Consider the following 22,500-nt stretch of genomic DNA (forward strand, 5'->3'; position numbering starts at 1 on the left):
CTGTTTATCTGTCTCTGTCTCTGTCTCTGTCTCTCTCTCCTCTCTCTGTGTCTCTCACCTCTTGCTCTTGTTCTGGCTCTCTCTCTCTCTCTCTCTCTCTCTCTCTCTCTCTCTCTCTCTCTCTCTCTCTCTCTCTCTCTCTCTCTCTCTCTCTCTCTCTCTCTCTCTTTCTGTCTCCTTCTCTCCCCTCCCCTCATTGTAACAACTTTGAGAAACTGTTTTTACTGAACCCACCTTAGAAATGGACACTTTAAAGAACAAAGTGTGAGTCAAGGTCATCTGGGAGTGACCAGCATCTGACTTGGGCGGGGGCGGGGGTCACACCAGGCAATGCTCGGGAGCTATGCAGTGGCCGGGATCAAACCCAAGGATCAGCTGCGTGCAAGCCAAGTCCATTATCATTCCCTGTACTACCAGTCCTGTGATCTGCGGCTCCAAGCATCAACCCCAGCGCAGTTGCTGCCCGGGGAAAATAGAAGCCAGAGGCAGATTTTCCTCGGCCTGACTATATTCATGCAATGCCCTTCCCTGCTCTGAGACCTCAGGAAAGCCCATTTATTTCCCTGTGCTTTGCCTTCCTCATCTACGAAAGAAAGAGAACAGTGTCCAAATTATTGCTACAGGCATGAAAGGATCCCCCAGTGCCGGGTACACGTGCTCTGTGGAGGCCAGTGAAGGTCAGTGATCTCTGAGAGAACAGGTATGACCATCATCAGCGACACTGTCCCACATGAAGGAGAGAAAGAGAGTGTCTGCAGTGAACCCTACGACAAAAATACCTGGAGCAATAGCACAGTGGGTAGGGCGTTTGCCTTGCACAAGGCCAACCTGGGTTCAATTCCTCCGTCCCCCTCAGAGATTCTAGCAAGCTACTGGAGTATCCAGCCCCCACAGCAGAGCCTGGCAAGCTACCCGTGGCGTATTCAATATGCCAAAAACAGTAACAACAAGTGTCACCATGGAGACGTTACTGGTGCCCACTGGAGCAAATTGATGAACAACAGGACGACAGTGTACAGTGCTACATTCTGCTCAGTGTTGCATATTGATATATAAGGAAAGGCTCCTGATTGTGAGTCAGTGAGAGCGCTCTCTCTCTCTCTCTCTCTCTCTCTCTCTGTCTAATTTGGTCTTTGTCTTAAAACACTTACCCTTTCCTGACTGGAGTGTCTTCTGTTACTTACAATGTCCCTTTAAGACCTCACCTGTTCATGCTGATGAGCTGCCTCGGCCGGCCTTAGCTCCTGTGAGGAGGGACCAGCCACTTGCAGAGAGCACTGCCCCAACGTCTCCAGGTTCAGTCTCAGGAAAGAGAGAGGACTGGGAGGCTGTGGCCAATGTGTGTTGGTCATCAAGAACTCTGAGATAAGGAGGGCGCTCCTGAAAGTCTGAAACAAACAGGGAGCTCCTGAACGGGCAAGCCCTGGCACGGCTGGGAGGCGGCCCCCTGGGAGAGAACATGGAGCTGGATAGCTCCTCCTCTATTTACACTCTCCTAGACGCATCACTGCCGCTTGGTAAAGCTGTAAGCGTAGGCAAGGCATTTTCCTGAATCCTGTGAGCTGCAGCAAACAGACAAGGTGGGGAAACCATGAAATTAGAGTTGGTTAACCTGGGGACAACCCTTTGCAGCCGGAACCTGAAGCCTGGGCAATCTGGGGGGAAGGGGGTGAGTCCTTAGTTCTGTGGGTCTGTACTGACTTCACATAGTTGATGTCAGAATTGAACCTGAGGTTACCCCACTGGTGATGGAGAACTGGGTGTTAAAAAAGGTCTTTCCTACTGCAAAAACCCAACTCATATCACACACTGTGCCCCAAATGTTCTGTGAATGTATGACCGTGTACCACGGGGTACTGATGTGCACTATATATAGCACTCTGCATGTGAATAGGGTACACTGTGTGTAACAGTCTGCATGTATATGGGGTGCACTGTGTATAGAACTCTGCAAGTGTATGAAGTGCACTATGGTATACTGACATGCGCTGTGTACAGCACTCTGTGTGTGTATGGTGTGTACTGATGTGTATTGTGTACAGCACTGTGTGTATGGTGTGTACTGATATGCACTGTGTACAGCACTCTGTGTGTATGGTGTGTACTGATGTGCACTGTATACAGTACTCCGTGTGTGTACAGTGTGTACTGATATGCGCTGTGTAACAGCACTATGTGTGCATGGTGTGTACTGATGTGCACTGTGTATAGCACTCTGTGTATATGGTGTGTACTGATGTGCGCTGTGTATAGCACTCTGTGGGTATGGTATGTGTTCATGTGTACTGCGTATAGTACTCTGTGTGTATGGTGTGTACTGATATGCACTGTGTACAGCACTCTGTGTGCATGGTGTGTACTCGTGTGCACTGTGTATAGTACTCTATGTATATGGTGTGTACTGACTTGCACTGTGTACAGCACCCTGTGTGTGTATGGTGTGTACTGACATACACTGTGTACAGCGCTCTGTGTGTATGGTGTGTACTGATGTGCACTGTGTATAGCACTCTGTGTGTATGGTGTATATTCATGTGCACTGCATATAGTACTCTATGTGGCTGGGGTGCACCATGGTATATGTACATACAGTGAATTTATGATGGTATCTGATAATATAATAAGGACTCAAGAGACATTTTAAAAATATATGTTGGGAAGGAAATGATCAGTCCTGGAGCTAGTTGCCTACATACTCATTCGCACCGTGTGCTGTGCTGTAACGAGGCAGAAACCAAGCCACTGCAGTGAGCGTCAGCCCCTCTCCTAGGGTGTGGCCAAGGCTGTCTGAGCATTGTCTCTGCACTCAGCTAGTGGATATATCTAAGGCGGAAACAGTATGGGCTGCAGTGAGACGGGATTTTCTTAGTAAGGATTTTTCAGTGCTCTGGTTGAGATACAGCATTAGTATTATAAAATTAGCAATATTCAGCATTCTTTAATGTCTGTAAGTATCCAATGGCTCAAACTAACAGGGACGTTCTTAGTGACTTTCTTTTTTTTTTTTTTGCCACACCCAGCAGTACTCAAGAATTACTCCTGGCTCTGTGCCCAGGGATCACTCCTAGGGGTCCTTGGGGAATGATATGGGGTGCTAGAGATAGAACCCATGTTGGCCACATGGAAGGGAAGTGCCCAACCCTCTGTACTACCACTCCAGCCCCTTTACTGACTTTTTATCTGTAGTAAAAAAAAGAAACTAGAGATTACCATCAGGACCTTTTATGAAGTACAATATGCAGAAAACTGAAAAAGTATTTCCTCAAGTTTCACCAACAAACCACTAAAAAGAAAGTAAAAATAATTATACTTTTATTACTCAGAGATAACTAGTATGAAAGTTTTGGTGTCTCCTGGAGGGGAAAATTTGGCTCAAAATATTGCTATTTATTCACTAAATATTTTCATTAACAATTAAGGTCATTTTGAACAGAGGGATGTGGCAACCTGATACCTACATACAGAACTTTCTATTGCTTCAAAAATGGAAGGGAAGTTTAGGATTTAAAGGGAACTTTAGGGTTTCTGAGAAGGAACCAACGGCTTCAACGAGTGGAAGTCAGGGTAAGTGTGTGATTTGCTACTAATAACTGGCAGCCCAATTAAGCAGAGATAATGACTTGATGGCTAAGATACAGATACAGGAGAGGATGTAATTTAAGTGTACCTTTCCATCCCAAGGGTGGACTAAGGGGGAAATGCAAATACATTTTATTTCTAAGTAATGGTGACAGCTGTCTATTCAGCCGTCTAACTCCACCAGAAATGAGCAATGGGGACGGGAGTGACAAACACTCGAATCAGAAGGGGTTCTGGAGGCAGACGGGGCAGACTCACCTCCCTACAGGCAGCGGGGCTGATGGAAGTGACTTGCTCTAGTTTTCATGTCTATGACACAGACAGGTAAGATCTGACTCCACGAAAAGGCGTCCCTGTGAGGGTACTCCTCATCATCTTTTCTTCGTGTCTAACCCTTGCCACTGGATCTCTGAATTTCCTGATAACCTCTGCCTTCATTTCTCCCCCTTCAAATCAGCTGCACAGAGTCCAGCATTTTTCTTAGTTTTGCTGCTTCATCTCCCTTCAGTGGTCTTTCTGTGGCCCAATCTTTATTTGCACCACCACACACACACACACACACACACACATATACACACACACACCTATTCCCTCTTACACACACACCCCTATTCCCTCTTACACACACACACCTATTCCCTCTTACACACACCCCTATTTCCTCTTATACACACACACACCCCTATTTCCTCTTACACACACACACACACACACCCCTATTTCCTCTTACACACACACACACACACACACACACACACACACACACACACACACACACACACACACACACACACACACCCCTATTCCCTCTTCCTCACAGCTTCAGCCCCCGGTGTCCCCTTTGACTCAGCTTTGCTTTCCGGTTCCTTTGGCCCCAGAGGACGCCAGGCGGGCGCCTACCTTTGCAGGAACTCTGCCCGCCTTACCCAGACTGGCGGGGAAAGCACTGGAAATTCGACATTTCCCTCGGGTGGCATCCTGTTGAATGATGTGACTTGACGGCTCCTGTTCCTGGAAGGAGAGGCGGTGCCACCGCCCACAGCTGGCCCCAGGCTGCCCCGGCCTCCAGGCCTCAGGCACTGAATCTGCCCCCCTCACATAAGCTACAGGTCTGGGCATCCTTCCCTGCTTCTCCACTTCCCGTTGCCCCTGAGCGTCCTGGCCCACCCCACCCAGGGACTGAGAAACACCAAGGCTACTCACGACTCCCCCTACTAACAAAGGAGGCTGCCTCAGTTTCCCCAGTGAGAGAGGAAGCCACAGTTTTCTCTTGCCAGATGTTTCCTCTCTCCCCCATGGACCTAACACAGACTTCATCCTCAAGGCCCTGTCCATTCCAGGAATTCCCCAGCACCATAACATTCTGCCCCGAGCTTAAGCTCACAGGGAACCCACAATGCCTAAGGCAAATGGCTAGGAAGACAAACCAGTAACTTCCTTACATCCTCCTTAACATCTGCGACTGATAAGAGATCCCAGTTTCACACAGAAGGATCTACAGGAAGAGCCTTAGCTCGGGAAGCTCCCAAGTGGGGAGCTTTTCACTTCTTTGCTCTTCTACTTTGCAAGTCTGAGCAGCTTTATGACTCGATATTTTCATTCTTGAAAATAATGAAGAACCCAGGAACCGCAAACAGACCCGCCCCGGCCACTTCCACCTTATCTGCATCACCGTCTAAATCCCTGATGCACACTAAATTATCCTCCAGCGGGGCTTCCCTCTCCCCAAATCTATCTGCTCACGTGGTAAGAAACAGCAGGACGAAAATCGGCCAGAGACGGAGACGGAGCCGTCAGCTAAGCTAGGCCTCAGACGTCACCGTGGGGCCGACCGGCGTGTTTTATCTAAAGGCAATGTCGAAGCATGGCGGGCCGAGCCTGCCCTCTTGGCCTGGAGCGAGGAGAGAACTGATGCGCACAGGACAGGCCCCTGCACACAGGGGGACGCACGAGTCTTCTGGAAGGAAATGGTCGACAATGACAGGGCGCTGGGGCTTCAGAGGCGGAAGTCAGGACTACAACACTCTGAAATGCTGAGACATTGTAAACTCACGAAGGGATTATACGTTATAACTCATGAAGCTTCACAAAATATTGTGAATCAATGGGGGGGGGGGAATTTTCATTCAGAAATCAAACGGTTCGTATAGTTCCTCTAAGACAAATCCATCCCCAGCTAGCACCTACCATTAATGGACACTCAGACTTCAAACTATCAAGACTGTCTCTCTTTTTTCTTTTCTTTTTTATTGTTTTTTTTTTGGGGGGGAGGGTGCATCTCTTTGGTGCTCAGGAGTTCCTCCTGGCTCTGCACTCAGGAATCACTCCTGGCAGACTTGGGGGATCACATGGGATGTCAGGGATCGAACCCAGGTTGACAGCATGCAAGGCTTGCTCAAGCGGGCACCAGTAACATCTCCATTGTGAGACTTGTTACTGTTTTTGACATATTGAATATACCATGGGTAGCTTGCCAGGCTCTTCCGTGTGAGCAAGATACTCTCGGTAGCTTGCCGGGCTCTCTGAGAGGGACAGAGGAATCGAACCCGGGTCATCCGCGTGCAAGGCAAACGCCCTATCTGCTGGGCTATTGCTCCAGCCCCGGTTTCTGTGTCTACATCATGTTATTACATCAAATCTATATATATATTTATAGGTATATGTGTGTATATAGATATATATTTATTTAATAAGTACAAATATATAAACTATTTGTACCCCCTACAAAAGTCAGATTCAATACTCCCAAATCTACAACCATGGAGTCATCAAAATAGTTCTATCCCTTCCTCTCTGCCTTCTCCTAGCCCCAGTGGGAGGCCCAACAGCTGTGCCCCCAACTCAGGTCTTCCTGGGCTCAGTCTGGGGAGCTGCCACCACAGCAGAATGCTTCATGGTGCCAGTCTGGTGCCCTGTGTCCCACTCCAGCCCATCCTCCCTGCCCCGTGCAATAAAGAGGATTCAGGAGCCCCAATGAGCTGCTCTGTCATCTTGTCTCAGGCAGATTCACGTTTCACTAAACCCCGCGGTCCACATCGGGCCACAGTCCCACCTACCTCTGCTTTCACAGCAGCATCCAAGGACGCATGGCATCCTTCAAAGCCCACACCACAGGCCTAGCTTTCAGCTATTCAGGCCTAGTCCAGGCCTCTTATCAGAAGGAAGTCTCTCTCCATAGCTCTCCGATGACAGCAAACTTAGTCTCCATTATTCTACAACCACTGGGCATTCATAAGCTTATCTCCCCCTTCTCAATCACAAGTTGGAAGAGAACAGGAAGCAGTGTGTGGTTCATTTTACATCCCTATACAACATGGACAAAGCCCTGAATAATAAGGCAGACCTGCTGTTCTATAGAGAGAGCAGTGTGTAAGGTATACTCCCATTGTGTGGAGTGTATACCCCCCAGGTTTTCCCTGCAAGGACGCTTAAAAAAAAAAAAAAGAGAGAGAAAAGAGGAGGCAATCAGACCTGGAAAATACACTGTATTTTTAAAACCCAGCTCCCAGATTCTTCGCTCTCAGCACAGTCTACACCTCTTTCTTTTTACCCCTAGGGGTGATTGTTTTCCGTGCCACCTTTAATAGCAATGGGGGTGGGGGGTGGAAAGATGGAGGAAGCAGTAAAAGCATTCAGGCCATACAAGTATAGAGTACAAACAGGCAAAGAAAGATGAAGCAATGCCTGTTCCTAGCCATCTGCAGCTTCCCGCATGCCAGGAAATTCCGGGCTGCCCTTTCTCGTGATGTGGATAATTCACACGATTGTGTTAGGGGCTTGCAGCTATGAAGAGTTGCTAGAGCATTTGAAAATTCATGTTCCCAACTTAAACTGTGAGACCAAAAAATAAAAGCCCAGTGCATTCTTCAAATTTCCCCTCTGTGCAGGAATCTCAGAAACTGCATTATGTTTATATTAGATGCACGGGGGAGGGGAGCTGGGCATGGTACTATATTGAAAAGAAGTTTTTGTTTGTTTTTAGCCCTAACCGCGTGACACCATGTATTGGTTCTTTGTAAATTTTCTACCACTCAGTTAAAATAATCAAGCCAATAAAGAAGGGAAAGAGCATAATTAATGCAGTACTGCTTGAGCATTTCAGGAAAATGAAATCAATTTTCCCTGTAGATCTCACAGAATCACTATCAAGTCAAAATTTAATTAAAACTTGTTCATAAACCTAATGAGAGGTACAATGAATTATTTCCTTTAAATATTTACTTGAAAAGCACACGAACATGTCCTAAAAAATTCCTTCGCAGGGAGAGGGGTAGGGCTGGGGGAGGGGAGGGATACTGGGGACATTGGTGGTGGAGAATGTGCACTAGTGGAGGGATGGGTGTTCCATCATTGTATGACTGAAACTTAAACATGAATGCTTTGTAGTGCTGCTCATGGGGATTCAATTAAAAATAATAAGTGAATAAAAAGAAAAACAGTGATCTTAGGGAGTATATGATCTTAGGGAGTATCTTTGAAATAGAGGGTATCAACACTGTGGTCATTCAACATGAGTCCCAAAAATTAATGTCTATGTAAATTTTCCCAAAAAATTATAAAAAAAAAAAATTCCTTCGGCAGTAACCCAATTTTTCCACCAAAAACAAAATCTGCAGTGAATTTACAAAATGTTCTGGTTTTCTCTTTAAGTGGGTGGGCCAACAATTTTTAAAATGTAAAAAAAAAAAAAAATTTATTTTTTTAAATATAAAATGTTCCTTATACCCATGATACCTTTTACATACACACAGATACATGAAAAGCCATTTGAGAACAATAAATATAAATCTGCCTAGTTTTGGCTTCCCCTCATCTATGACATGAATAAAAGCCTTTTCACTCTTCTTTATGGCTAATCCTCATCTCTGTAAATTTGCTACAAAAAAGAAAAAAAAGAACATGGCAATCTACTCATAAAGGCTACAAGAATTAAAATCTGACCATAAAATTATGTTACATATATGTTTATATGCACCTCAAGGAGCTCCAGTTAAATATTACAAGCAGAGTAGAAACTGTATATAACAACATGTTAAATAACATGAAACAGGCATGTGTACTTACAGGTGATAAAACCAGTAAAGATGCGTAGGAAAGGTTGAGGGAAGTGCTATCTTTGACCTCCACTTAAAGAACAGAGAACAGGCAGGGGTGGGCTAGGGCTGTGGTTTTAAACCATTGGTCTTAGGACCTACAGATCAGCAGTTAAAGGAAGGCCGAAAACCACTGGGTCAAGCCAACCGTACGTGGGAATCACCTAAACAGACTTAAAATCCTGCTGCTTCGGTCCCACACTCAGACGATTCTGACATCATTGTCAGAGTTGGGGTCTGGCCCTCAATCACGTTATGAGAAACAATATAAAGGAGACGTTAGGAGTCGGCCAGAGAGATGGGACGGCAAGCCAGGCATCTGCCTTGCACACAGTCAACCTAGGTTCGATCCACTGGTACCCTAGATGGTTCCCTGAGGCCATCAGGAGTAATTTCTGAGCACAGAGCCAGGAATAAGCACCAAGCACCACTGGGTATGACCCAAAACCAAAAAAAAACAAAACAAAACAAAACAAACACCCAATTTTGGTTTTGTTTTGGGGACAGACCTGAAGGAGCTTAGGGGCTCTTCCTGGCTCCGTGCATGAGTGACCTTGCAGTGCCCCTGGGTCAGATGCAGTGCCCAGGGGTCAGCAAACCCAAACCGGGGTCAGCAGCAAGGTAACCGTCTTAATCCCCGTACTGTCTCCCAGCCCAAACTATTAAGAATGTTTAAAGTGCTCCAGGGACTCCAAAGAAGAAAGTAGTATGAATTTCCAATTTAGAAGAAGGGCAGGACTTCCAGGCAGAGAGAATTACAGCTCACCTACTTCTCTCCTCCCTCTCTCACCCCTGTGCACGGGAGATACCGAGGGGCAGAGACAGGGACTGCACCAGCCCCTTCCCAGACAGAGCCGGCCCCACCCGCTGGCTCATTCACCCTCAGGCGCCCTCACATCTGGGAACTGCTGTAGCTTCGCTTCTTTCTCAGCTCTTCATAGAGCCAACAATGCCATTCCCCTCCCCCCCAAGTGTTCATCGCTGTCTGTAGAAAGTCTCGCTCAGCTCGGCCCGAAGGGGCAGTGCCACCCTCAGCCTCCAGTTACGTGCTGGGGCCCTGTGCCCCTCTTTCCTTGCTGAGAGACCCGGGACACCCAGCCAAGACTGCTCCCACTCCTCTTCCCCCCAGAACCGCCTGGCTCTGCCAAGGCACAGACAGAGTCAAAATTGTTCCCATCGCTTTGTCCCCAGCGCCATGCTCCTAACAAGACACTTTGCTAGTACTGGCAGAATAAATAGATAACTCATTCATTTGCGAAACAAAGCTACACAGGAGAGAGTCCTAGGGAATTAGGAATATGACTTATATGGAATCGTTCAAAGTGGGGCTTGTAAAAACAACTGGATGGAATTCATTTTTGAAAAGAAGCTCATGAAAGGGTTGGGATGGGTTTTGGATTTTTGAGAGGGGGTGGGGGGGCTGTCAGGCCCAGGAGTGTTGGGAGACCAGGTGGTGGTCAGGGACGGAACCCAGAATTTCCACCTGCAAAGCACATCTTCCAACTGCCCTCTGAGCCACCTCCCCAGCCCCTGGATTGGGTACTGAAACCTTCTGCCATGAAAACTTGTAACACTTTCAAATGTATCGATGCTGCAACATAGTCTTCTGGATAATGTGGCACTTGGGGACTTTATTTTGTCATTCCTTTTTTCTCCATGACAACATTTTTCCACCTTAGGTTTCTGGAGCAGTGTGACCCATAGTAACTGGCAGAAAACAACACTACAACAACAAAATACTGCCTCTTAACCAATCTGGGAGTTAGGGGAAAGAAGACAGCTAACATTTGGAAGTAACGGAAAGCTTAAATCTTTGCTTCATTTTATTTTAATTCACTAAAGAGGCGGTTGGGAGACTGGAGAGATGATAGTACAGTGGGTAGAGCGTTTACTTTGCAGGCAGCCAACCAGGTTCAATCCTGGACACGCTATGTTGTTCCCTGAGTACTGACAGGAAAAATCCCTGAGCTCAGAACACCGCGAGGGATGGCCCCAAACCAAAATATATAATAAATAAATAAATAAATAAATAAATAAATAAAGGGGTGAAGCCACCCCCAGTGGCAATCAGAGGCTGCTTCTGGCTCTGTGCTCAGGAGACTACATGCAATGCTTAGGATTACAGTGGGGTCTGCTGCATGCCAGGTAAGCACCTGACCCCGAGGACTATGTCTCCAGCCCTCTGCTTTATGCTAAACACAAAGCCCAGGGCCGCAGAGACAGTATAAAGGGTGGGGCATCTGCTTGCACACTGGTGACCCATAGTCAGTCCCCAGCACCCCATGGTCTCCCAAGGCCCATCAGGAGTGATCCCTGAGAGCAGTGCCAGGAGTAAGCCCTGAACACTGCCAGGTGTGGCCCCAAATAAAAAGACATGCAAAAAAAGTTGGTACATCTTGATTCTGGCTTTCTTCCATCAAATATTTGAGATGTTATTCTAGTTCCTGTTTTTGGATATATGCCTTGGGCACTGACCACACACACACATACACACACACACAAACACATACACAAACACTCTCTCTCTCTCTCTCTCACACACACACACACACAATGTCCTCCCTTATCAAATCTACTAGTCCTGCTCATCTGCCAGTTCCAGTTCTTCCTGACTCCTGTTGGTCACAGAACCTCTCAGAACTGTTTCCCTATCTGCAAAGAGTGGGAGTTAATTGCAAGAGGACCCCCAAAGTTCCCTCTGACTCTAAAATTACACAACCGAGAACCCATGATTAGTCTCCTAAGTCAGTAGACCAAAGCCAGGTTTCTTAGGTCCTGCTTACCAATATCCAGAGAGTTGGACCCAGAACCCAGGAGCAAAAGGACCAGGTAGATATGTAGAGCAAGGAAGCGGGACAGAAGCAGCCAAGCTATGGCCACTCCAACGTGAAAGGGCAAACAATACTCTGGAGACCAACCTACCTCAAAGTGAGACAAAGAGCCCCTATTTAAAAAGTGGGGCTTAGGCTGGAGTCATAGTACAGTGGGAAGGGGGTTTGCCTTGCATGCTGCCAACCAGGTTCAATCCCCAGCATCCCATATGGTCCCCCAAACACCACCAGAATTCTGGAACTTCTGTTCCAGATAGAGAAAACAAATCCATTTAGTCCGGCCTTGCCAACTGTTACCTCATCTGCCAAACGAGCAGCTCTTGAGAGAACGGCAAGAACTGATCCTACTGGCCTCAGTTTCCTCCTTCCATTACAGTTCTTTGTCTGGGTTTGCTGTGTCTCTCCCCCCCCCCCCATACGCCCTGAAGAAGTCAATTCTCACCCCATCTACCTGGTGTAGACAGGCTCACATCCCAGGAGTAAAAGAGCTCAAATCTATGAAATGGCCAAACACGAGCTCAGTTTGCCACAGTGTTTCTACGCAAGCCCCTGTTCAGATGCCACTGGACAACAGAAAACATTCTGGAGTTCTTTGGATAACTGAAACAGCCCGCAGGGTCTTGCTTGAGGGTCTGCCCCGGGCACCACCAGGTGCCCATGCAAGTTCTGACGTGTCCTCAGCATCCATCTCTGAGGGCAGCTGAAAGCCAAGCAGCCCCATAGACCCCAGATCGAAACTGGCCAATCACTCCTTGGTATCCACCCATAGGTACTTGCTCTCCACCAATCTGAACCGAGAGACTGCAGCCCTTATTTGCATAGGGCAGACCTGTGAGGACTCGCCCACCTGTTCGTACACACATACAAGCATTGCACAGTTCCAGAGCTTCATGCACTTCCCTGGGCCTATGCCTGCAAGAAAAAAAAAAATATTTTTTTTCCTTCCCATGAATCGACCATGCTTCAGTTTCTCCGCATACTCATTTGTGAGAGCAACTCACCAACTTCAGCTAAGCATTTTATCAACTAGATTACGATTTGTTATAAGTGGCTTAAAAGTCTGGAAAACAGGTGAAAAGCAAAGGCAGGGGCCCTCTTGGGCACCAGCCACCCTAATATTATCTTATTAATATATGCTCAAAAAGGAGTCCTTATGAATGACAAGCTATGGCTGTCATTTGAGGAATTCTAAGAATTTGCAGGGTTTTACGCCCGGAACCAAGGACAAAGCTTAACAAAGACTAAATATTTCTACCTTTGGTTCTTTCTTTTACTTTTTTTTTTTTTTTTTGGCGGTTCCAGGGATAGAACCCAGGTCTCATGCATGCAAGGCATGTGCTTTGCTGATGGATTACATCCACAGCTCTAAAGTATATATTCCTCATTATACACTCTCATCATAAGATCCTGGTTTTCATCATAAACGTTAATAAAAGCTTAGCACTGAGTAATGAGATGAACCGTGACCATTCCAACCTTGGATAGTCAGTCCAACCTTGGTGGAAAATCACCAAGCCTGTCAAAGTGATAATGACATCGAGTGCAGGGAGGAAACTCACAATTCTGCAGTGATACTTGTAGATCCAGAGGTTACCGGAGGTAAACCAATCAGTGAGGCCCTTGTAAAGGTTAATTGTTCGGTTCCTTTCCTCTTCTTTCCCTTTTAAAGGCACTTTGATTTTTGTCTCTCTTTCCTCACAAAAGGTTGGCTAATGGCTCTGTATATCCCCAACCTCCCCAGAGAACTCCCAGCCCAGCCTAGCAGGGGTTTTGCTTGGTCCCTGCCCGACATCCCATCCCCAAAGCCCCCTGCCCATTTTTCCAGAAGCATCAGCACCCCAGGACCAAGACCTGGGACATGATGGGGGATTCTTCCAGCAATGGCAGTTGACCCAATAAGGCACATTCTGGAGCCGCTATGCATTTTGACCCACTGACAGCTTGTGACAGGCTGGTATTAGGCTAAGGACAAATGGCAAACTTTCCAGCACTCTCTGTGAAGCCAGCGCTGTACCACGCATTCTCCCATTCTGTCTCTGGCAATCGTCAGAGCAAACCCATGAATGCAGTCAGGTTTGCTCTATCTCTGCTCCATCTTCTCCATAACAGAGAAGCGGTTCCAAGATTGTTTCTCTCTGCGTAACAAGCACTTCATTCACAGTTGGAATGTAGGTGTACACAGGAGTGTGCAAACAAGTGGGCGAGGACCCGAGTCACCTGGCAGCTCTTTGGGATCTCTGGATGAGCAAAGATAAGAAGGCAGAGGCCCGGAGCGTGTTGTGAAGGAGAATAGGAGACCAGTTCCACGAATATGAGTGCCACAAATAGGGCAAAATGATCCTCCGAGGGAGGGACTGGGCTGAGGGAGTTTGCTAGGATACCTGTCTCTCTCCCTCCCACGCCCCTCAGCCCCACAAATCCTGAGGTGGATTGATTGCATTTCTGTTCTCCTTCACAAAAAGAGCTGTGTCAATAGCCAGCAGTCAAAAGCGGGGCAGAAATGGATGGGTCATCCATTAAGTGTCCCTTATCATGGGCACCTTCCCCCAAGCCACAAAAAAAAAAAAACCTCCACCTTTCCAAATCGTGTTATTTGACTAGACTTCATGCAAAATCCTCAAAGGAATATTTTCTTTTTCTGAAGGGCCACTCGTTGGGGAATGATCCCCTCTGCACTGGATGGCTTACTGGTTTGAGCAGTTTCACCTTTGGCTGCCAACATCCACAGAAAGTATGTTGAGTCACAAAAGTACAAATACAGGCCTCAAATCACTCATCTGAAAACCTGAAGGTCAGACGGGCTTCTGAGGTCACACGAGTGGACTCCAGGAGGGCTGTGCAAGGCACTGAGCTCACAGCCTATGACCCGGGCAATCAAATCCACCAAAACAACTGCTTTTCAAACAAAGCAAGAGAAATGAAAACTCCTCTTGGGTCAGGTTAGAAATTAACCCCCTATGGGTCATGGCCAAAGTCTCAAAAAAATAACTTTCACATTCAGAACTTTTAAGATTCCAGAAATTGTCCATTAACAATCACAGATATGTACAAATCACTCAAATATTAGAGACAAACGGTCAACCTAACAGTTGGGTCAACCTAACAGTAATCAACGGCATACAAGTGAAAACACAGAGGTGACTTTTTTTTTTTAGGTACTAATCTTTGTCTTACAAAGTAGCAATTAGGCTTTTTCCTAAAGGAGAAAGTGCCCATAAGGTGTACAGTAAGTTCTTCCACCACAGTTGGGTGGATCTAAGCTGGGACTCCCTGCAGAGCATCTACAATGGCCTCAAGAATGTACATATCTTGGACCCAAAATTACCTTCCCAGGTACCTGTTCTCCATAGAAGACACAGAAATATAGGCAAGGCTTTTACACATACATGTTCACTGAAGCAATGAGTCTATCTTTCATATAAAAATAAATTGCATCACCTGAACTCTCCTAAAAAGCAGGCACCAGAAGAAAAAATATACAGCTAAATGCATGTAATAGAATACTACACTTTTCAAGTGTAGAGGAAATATACACTTTCCAAGTGAATAGGAAAACAGAAATCTTGTATATACCATTAAACGAAAAGGCAGGACACAAAATTCTATTCATAGATGATCCTAGCCAAGTGAAAAAAATATATAAAGAAAACCACAACGAAATATGCAAAATAGTAGCAAATGCATTGGAATAAGGAAATCAAAGGTGACTCACTTCATTTCAAACTTGAATTCTTTGGGGAAATTTTCCCCCAAATACCAAGAGTACTGTATCAGAGCTCTGGGACGCAGGAAAAGAAGGCCTGGCTCGTGGGTGCCCAGGAAGAGCAGCAAACCCAAAAATCTAAGGTGTCACTCCGAGTTTTTGTAAATGTATAGCAAGCCTATCATTGCAAGGCCATCAGCACCTGCAAAATGAAGACCTGAGAGCATGTGTAGTCTTTATTTATAAGTTTGTTCATACTGTGGGTCAAGATTACTGGGGGCAGCGAGATGGAAGAAATACAGAAACTAAAAAGATACACAGGATAGAAGATAAATGCCACTTTGCCATTTACCAAGACCTTTCAGGGACACAGTTCATTTGATCTCACTGGCAGCAACAGGCAAATCAAGCCAGGAGCTGGCACGGCCCACCTTCCAGGTGAAGAGCGGGATTCAGAGACTCACTCTCCACAGAGTGGCGGGGGCTCATCTTGACTTTGAACTTTAAGACCAGGGATCTGTTTAAAGCCTGGAGCTCTTTCTACCCTATCATACACTATTACGTTGTGATTGTGTTTTGCTGGCTTTTGTTTGAGGGCCAAGGCTGTGTGGGCTTATTCCTGGCTCTGCTCTCAGGGGTCACTCCAGGCCGAGCTCAAGAGATGGACAATATGGGGTGCAGGGGATCAAATCACAGTTGGCCTTGCATGTCTTACCCGCTGTACTAGCTATGTGGCCCCCTGCATTGTGATCTTCTAAAATATCTTAGACTGAAAAGAAACCTCTTACTTGAGAGGGGGGAAAAAAAAAACCAAAGATTTAGAAACTATTAAGAAACTTCAAAATTGAACGGACCTGACTCAAGGTCAAAATCTGACCTAAAATTTGGATGATTTGTTCCAAGTGACTTCTCAGACATTCACTCCCTCACCTATAAGCACAGGAATAAAATGATAAAACTGACTGATGTTAAAAATTAAATAAGATTAATATCTCAGCCAGAGTCTGCCACACAGCAGGTCTCAAAAGCACATTCATTCTTCCCTCCAAAAAGGTGAACTGCCCACCAGATATCGGGCACTTAATGGAAACACAGAAATCCAAATCCCAGTTTCGGTACTTGGTAGCCACCTAAATCTCATTATTCTACTTCCCACAGCCCACCAACTCTTGACCAATAACTTGAATAACTGTCCTAAAATCATCAGAAACATCATAATTTTACCCAGGGCCAAGGATGTGACTCAGTGGTAGAGGTAAGGAGGACCTGAGTTCAATCCTCGACACAATTTTTTTTTTTTTTTTTTGCTTTTTGGGTCACACCTAGCGATGCACAGGGGTTACTCCTGGCTCTGCACTCAGGAATTACCCCTGGCCATGCTCAGGGGACCATATGGGATGCTGGGATTTGAACCCGGGTCGGCCGCGTGCAAGGCAAACGCCCTACCCGCTGTGCTATCTCTCCAGCCCCTCGACACAATATTAATAACAACAATAATTTTACCCGATACAACTTAAAGCATGTTTGGTAGTTTTAAATTAAACTCTCTTTTATCCCAATATGTAACTAAATATCACCATCAGAGCTAATTTTTTTTTTTTGAGGGGGTCACCCAATGCTGTTCAGAATCTATTCCTAACTCTTCACTCGGGAATGATACCTGGCCATGCTCAGGGAACCACATGTGGTGCTGGGGATTCAAACAGTCAGAGCAAGGTAAATGCCTTATCCTTGTACTATGTCTCTGGGCAAAATAATTCTTTAAAAAAAAAAAAAAAACACAGCAATGTTATTTTTTTAAATCACCTGGGGCTGGACTTCTCTTAAATTTGATTTTAAATTCAACAAGTGACACTCTTAAATTATTGTAATTATTTGTGGGGATCTGGGGGCGAGATGGGGGAAACAGAAAAGAAAGAAGCTTGGGGCCGGAGCGATAGCACAGCAGGTAGGGCGTTTGCCTTGCATGCGGCCGACCCGGGTTCGATCCCCGACATCCCATATGGTCCCCCAAGCACTGCCAGGAGTAATTCCTGAGTGCAAAGCCAGGAGTAACCCCTGAGCATCGCTGGGTGTGACCCAAAAAGGCAAAAAAAAAAAAAGAAAAGAAACAAGCTCTTTTCAAGTTCTCCATTTCTTCCTTAAAGCTGGGGGTGGCGGTTCCAAACTCCCAGTGGGCTCTCTGGACACTGTGTCCAGAGGCTGCATTATGGGGATGTACTAATCACTAGCCAAAGGAGAACCCAGGATTTAATAAAGCTTATCCTGTGCATCTAACTGAGGAGTCAGAAAGCTGGCCGGAAGCCACAGAGACCAAGCAGAATGAATGCCCGCGCCACCAGCCCCTGGACCTTTCACCCGCTCCTTACTCAACAGCCACCATCTAGGAGGGAAACCAACAAACCCAAACGTCAAGTAAACAGAACGTAAGGGCGTAAGTTAGCCAAGATGTGGAGAGTCGTCCGTCTGCTGCTTGTACTGCAGCATTTCGAAGGGTGCTGCGAAGAGCCAGGAGGTTACTGAGCTCCTTCTACTAGGTAGCAAGAGATGGACACTCGCCAGGACTCACAGAGCAGCTTTATCTGCCCTTCTCTCTCCTTCCCAGCTCCTGATAAGCACATGCTTGGTGTTTTGTGAAGTCCTAAACTCCTAATCTGAGGATCTCTGAGACTGCAGAGGTTGATTTCTGTTCCAGTTTCTCTCCCAGAACAGCAGGAGACCAGGAAGGAGAATGAACTTTGGAGTCAAGCAGACTGGGTTATCAAAGGCCAAGATAGAAAGATAAGAGGACACACATAGGCACACACATACATACACACACATACACACACACACACACATACACACACACACACACACACAGAGCCCTTCTCTGAATACTGACTGATGCCCTATTGAAGTCAGACCAGCTATATGTCAATGCCTCTAAAACAAAATGTTCTTATAAGATGATGATGGGAAGTTAGTGTCCAACTTAAAGCTCAGCACATAGTAGGGTTCAACACAACTCCCCCTCTCTTTTGACTTCCTGGGCAAACCTAAACACAGCCCACAGGGCTGGTGGTTGGCTGTCCGAACAGGCCTCTGGTCACTCTGGCACATTGATACTCGGTCCCCTTTCTTTTTTAAATACCTCACTGCACCTTTACCCAAAGGTTACTGTGCAATGCAGGACCTTTATGTGTTGTTTTTGTTTGGGGGCCACACCCATCAACGCTCAGGGTTATTCCTGGTTCTGCACTCAGGGGACCATATGGGATGCCAGGGATCAACTCTCCCTCCAGTCCCACTCCAGCCCAGAGAGCAGGGTGTTGCCGGAGCTGTAAGCAAACACACACTTGCTCCAGATGGGTTTCTCCTGCAGGAGGCTGACAGCACATCATGCGCTCCCTATCTCCCAATTCCACTTCTCCAAACCCTGGAGCAAGGAACCCTGTTCCACTGTGTAGAACGAAACCCTAGACCAGACTTGTCAGTACAGTCTTAGGCCTCTGGCTGCAAACTCAAACAAATCCCTAAAGAAACAGCTGCTGCTCCCCCAGGAACTGACGGAAATGCGGGTCTGCTAATAAAGACCTAGGAGACCTGGGGCCCATCCCACATCTTTCTCACAGCATCTGGTTTCTATGAAAATAAGGAAGAAAAAAAAAAGCCCCCCACCCCCATTGAGTCATTGCCTTAAAGGCTGCAAACAAGGGGTTGGAGAGATACTACAGGGCTAAGGTACTTGCCTTAAACACAGCCCACCCGGGTTTGATCCCCAGCACCCCACGCCTCACCAGGAGTGATCCCTGAGCAGAGCCAAGAATAAACCCTGAGCATCGCCGGGTGTGGCCCCATGCTCAAAAGGAAAAAAAAAAGCTGCAAGCAAAGGGCGGGCGGGAGGGCAGAGCTGGAGCCTGTGTCTCTATAAAGGAGACAGCGGCGTTGGAAGGTTTCCAGGAGCTTATTATCTACATGGGAAGAGTTGCGAGCAAGAAGCGCTTGCTGACGTAAGATTCCAGGCGGTGGTAACCCCAATTGGCCAAGAAGGTATAGGGGTTGTGTGTGTGTGTGTGTGTGTGTGTGTGTGTGTGTGTTCTAACTATTGCAATAAAGTGGCAATTAATAAGGGACCCGGGATGCTAAGGAATCTCTGGTACCTCTATTACTCTTAGAAAACAAACCCGAGACGAGAACTTCCTTTAAAAGTTACACCTCCACTACCGTTTCAATCAAGAGCATTCCTGCGCCGAGTCCATCACTTGGGGACAACATCGTCTCAAAGAGTAGCTTCCTGCTCTGACCACAGAAGGTTCCTTTTGCGGTGACAAGCATCGGCCCCAAAGGAGGGCGGGGTGGAGGGGAAGGTGTAAGTTTGCAAAGGGCGCCTTTCCCCTTCCAAGCTGGGCACTTATGCCCAGGAGGTGCGTGCGGGGCGCAATCTGAAACCCCCAACTCCCGTCCGCGGAAACTCGGAAAGAGCTGGAAATCCCCGCGGTTTCAGGAGCCGCGTTCTAAAAGCGGGCGGCGGGTGGGGAGGCGGCCACAGCGCGCTCGGCCCCCCCCCCCGCCCCCGGGGATCTCGATCTTCGGCTGGCGGGGCTTTGGGGAGAACCTGGGCGGCAGGAAAGGGGTCTGCGGGCTGGGGCCGGGGGCTCTCAAGGAGCCCGGGCGGAAGCGCGCCCGTCTAAGAAAGGGACGACCTGCACGCGGGACAGCGCCGAGGCGGGGCGGGAAGCCCCCGGGCAATCGCAGGAGCCGGCGGGAGCCCCGCGGGCGGGAAGGGAGGGCGGGGAGCCCGCGGCGGTGCCCAGACCCGGGCGGCGGGGGGGCGCCGCGAGGCAGCCACCCCAGCGCATCGCGTCCACTCACCCGACGCCACCAACGGCGAAGCCACGGCGCCTCCCAGGAAGACAGCAGCGGCGAGGGCGGCGGAGCCCCGCAGTGCCCGCGGAGCCATCGCCTCGCGCCTTCGCCCTCCTCCCCGCGCCGGGGCGCGGAGTCCCGGCCTCCGCCTGGCCGTGCAGCTCCCGGGCCGGCGGGCGCGCAGAGTGCCCCGGCTCGGCTCCGGCGCGCGCCCAACCCGCCCCGCCTCGCCAGGCCCCACCCACCCGGGCCCGCCCGCCAGCCCCGCCCACTCGGCCGCTCACTCAGCCCGCGGTCCCGCTCGGCCCCGCCCACCGCGGCCCGGCCCCGCCTCCCTCGCCGCTCCCACTTCCTTTCCAAGTCCCGCCACTAGTTTCAACAGCCGGGAACGGACCGAAGCCCCGCCCTGTGACACGCCCACCATTGGCCACGCCCTCAAGGAGCCCCGCCCCAGCCGCCTCTTTTTCCCCTGCCCGCTTCCTTGACCCGCACCGCTGCGCTAGGGCGGCTTGCAGAGGGCGGGAGCCCGGGGCGCGGCACCGTCACCCGGGCCTGCAGGCATGGGAAGAGGGCGTGCGCGGGAAGAAACTCCAGAAGGGTCCGCTACACACTCTTTGGCGAGGGCATCTTTTCTCCCTATTAACATCTCTTTATTTTATTTTATTTGGGGGCTTACTCCTGGCTCTGGACTGGAGAGATAGCACAGCGGGTACAGCGTTTGCCTTGCACGCGGCCGCCCCGGGTTCGATTCCTCCGTCCCTCTTGGAGAGCCCGGCAAGCTACCAAGAGTATCCCACCTGCACGGCAGAGCCTGGCAAGCTACCCGTGGCATATTCGATTTGCCAAAAACAGTAACAAGTCTCACGATGGAGACGTTACTGGTGCCCGCTCGAGCAAATTGATGAACAACGGGATGACAATGCAGTGCTACAGTGCTACTCCTGGCTCTACGCTCAGGGGACCAGATGGGTGCGGGAAATCAGACCCGGGTTGGCCTGGTGCAAGGCATGCGCCCTAACCGCTATTGAAATCCAGCCCCTCTGCTGACCTCTCTAAGCAGCTGGCATTTCACCTCGGTGTAGCTAGACATAGTCACACACACACACACACACACACACACACACACACACACAAGAAAAAGATGCACATCATTTATATTCCTTCTATCCCTGCTACATTTTAAGATGCACTTGAGGAGGGGGGTAATATGTTCCTGCCACCGTCGGGGAACAAATGCTCTACCCCTGATCTACATCCCCAGTTCCTAATTTATTTTTCTCTTGTCTCAAGTGCTCGTATACTTTCACAAAGTAGCTTTTCAGACCTCCACTCACACCTTATATCCTCACACCAACTCAGGAAGGCAAGAGTATCTCCAGTTCACAGAGTCAGGAGCAAAACTAGGTGAAGAATTAGAATCCGCCCTGACAGCAAAGATGAAGCAGAAGTGGGGTTTGGCATTGAATTATTATCCCAAGTACTGACCAGAGCATTTATCTGGGCTATCTCCTGGGACCAGGTGCTCAAGCTCAGAGCAAACGCTAAGAACAACAGCAGGAGGGACCTGATGCTTTGGCCTGATATTTTTCAAAAGAGGACTTGCTGACATTTAATAACCTTTAATACTTTTTTTTCAGAAACAAATGAAATGTATTAGTTAATAAATGTATCTATTTACAGCAAGTCTAGTGCTGGATTCTTTAGAGCATTTGCACTGTGTTGGAAATTCCCAGGGCCAATGCTGGCCCCCTGGAAGTGGCAGAGCTGGAAACGGGTTCTGCCCTTGGACAGCAAAGGCAGGGCCCTATTCAGTGCACAGTCCAGGCACTTTTCTGGGTGGACAAACAGCTATATCCCAAAATAAAACAGAATATTTTCCTCAGAGGATACAGTCTACCATGGTTCATAACTAAGAGAAGGAAAGTACAAGCGCTAAATATTAAACCATAATTGTAAGTAGAGCAAGAGGGTCACATAATTTGCAGGGTAAAGTAAAAACTTTTGATACTTTTTGTTAAGAAAAAAAGAGAAAGAGAGGAATATTTTGGACTGAGTAGAGAATACAGTAGGTATTTGGTAGGTATTTGCCTTGCCTTGCATGTGGCCAACCCCGATTCAATTCCCTGCATCCAGTGTGGTACCCTGAGTATCACCAGGAGAGATCCTTGAGTACAGAGCCAGGAGTAAGCCCTGAGTACACAGTCAAGTGTGTCCCCCCTCCACCCCCCAAAAAAATAAAACAAAAATGGAAAAATGTTTCACTCTCACAGTTTGAATTTACTGTTAAAAGACAGACCATATCTAACAGCATCCCTGAACTGGGAGTGGGCCTCTGGCAGGAAGGAGGAACTGCAGAAAGGGAATCAGTAATCATCTACTAAAACCCTTATTTTACAGTTGACAAGTGACTGCCAAATAACTTATAATTTAGTACCAAGCATGGGTT

General features: G+C 47.9%; 1 protein-coding gene across 2 annotated transcripts in view; it reads right to left on the bottom strand.

Annotated features, from left to right (window-relative positions):
• The window catches only part of RELL1 (RELT like 1), a 64,639-nt gene extending 44,369 nt beyond the window's left edge, over positions 1-20,270 (bottom strand). For both annotated transcript variants that reach the window (XM_055138700.1, XM_055138701.1), the window contains exon 1: positions 20,061-20,270. In XM_055138700.1, coding sequence (XP_054994675.1) covers positions 20,061-20,148 — 88 coding nt within the window. In that variant the 5' untranslated portion in view covers positions 20,149-20,270. The remainder of the gene's footprint in view (positions 1-20,060) is intronic.
• Between the last annotated feature and the right edge of the window lie 2,230 nt (positions 20,271-22,500).

Source organism: Sorex araneus, chromosome 5, assembly GCF_027595985.1.
Source record: "Sorex araneus isolate mSorAra2 chromosome 5, mSorAra2.pri, whole genome shotgun sequence".
In the NCBI taxonomy this organism is placed as follows: Eukaryota; Metazoa; Chordata; class Mammalia; order Eulipotyphla; family Soricidae; genus Sorex; species Sorex araneus.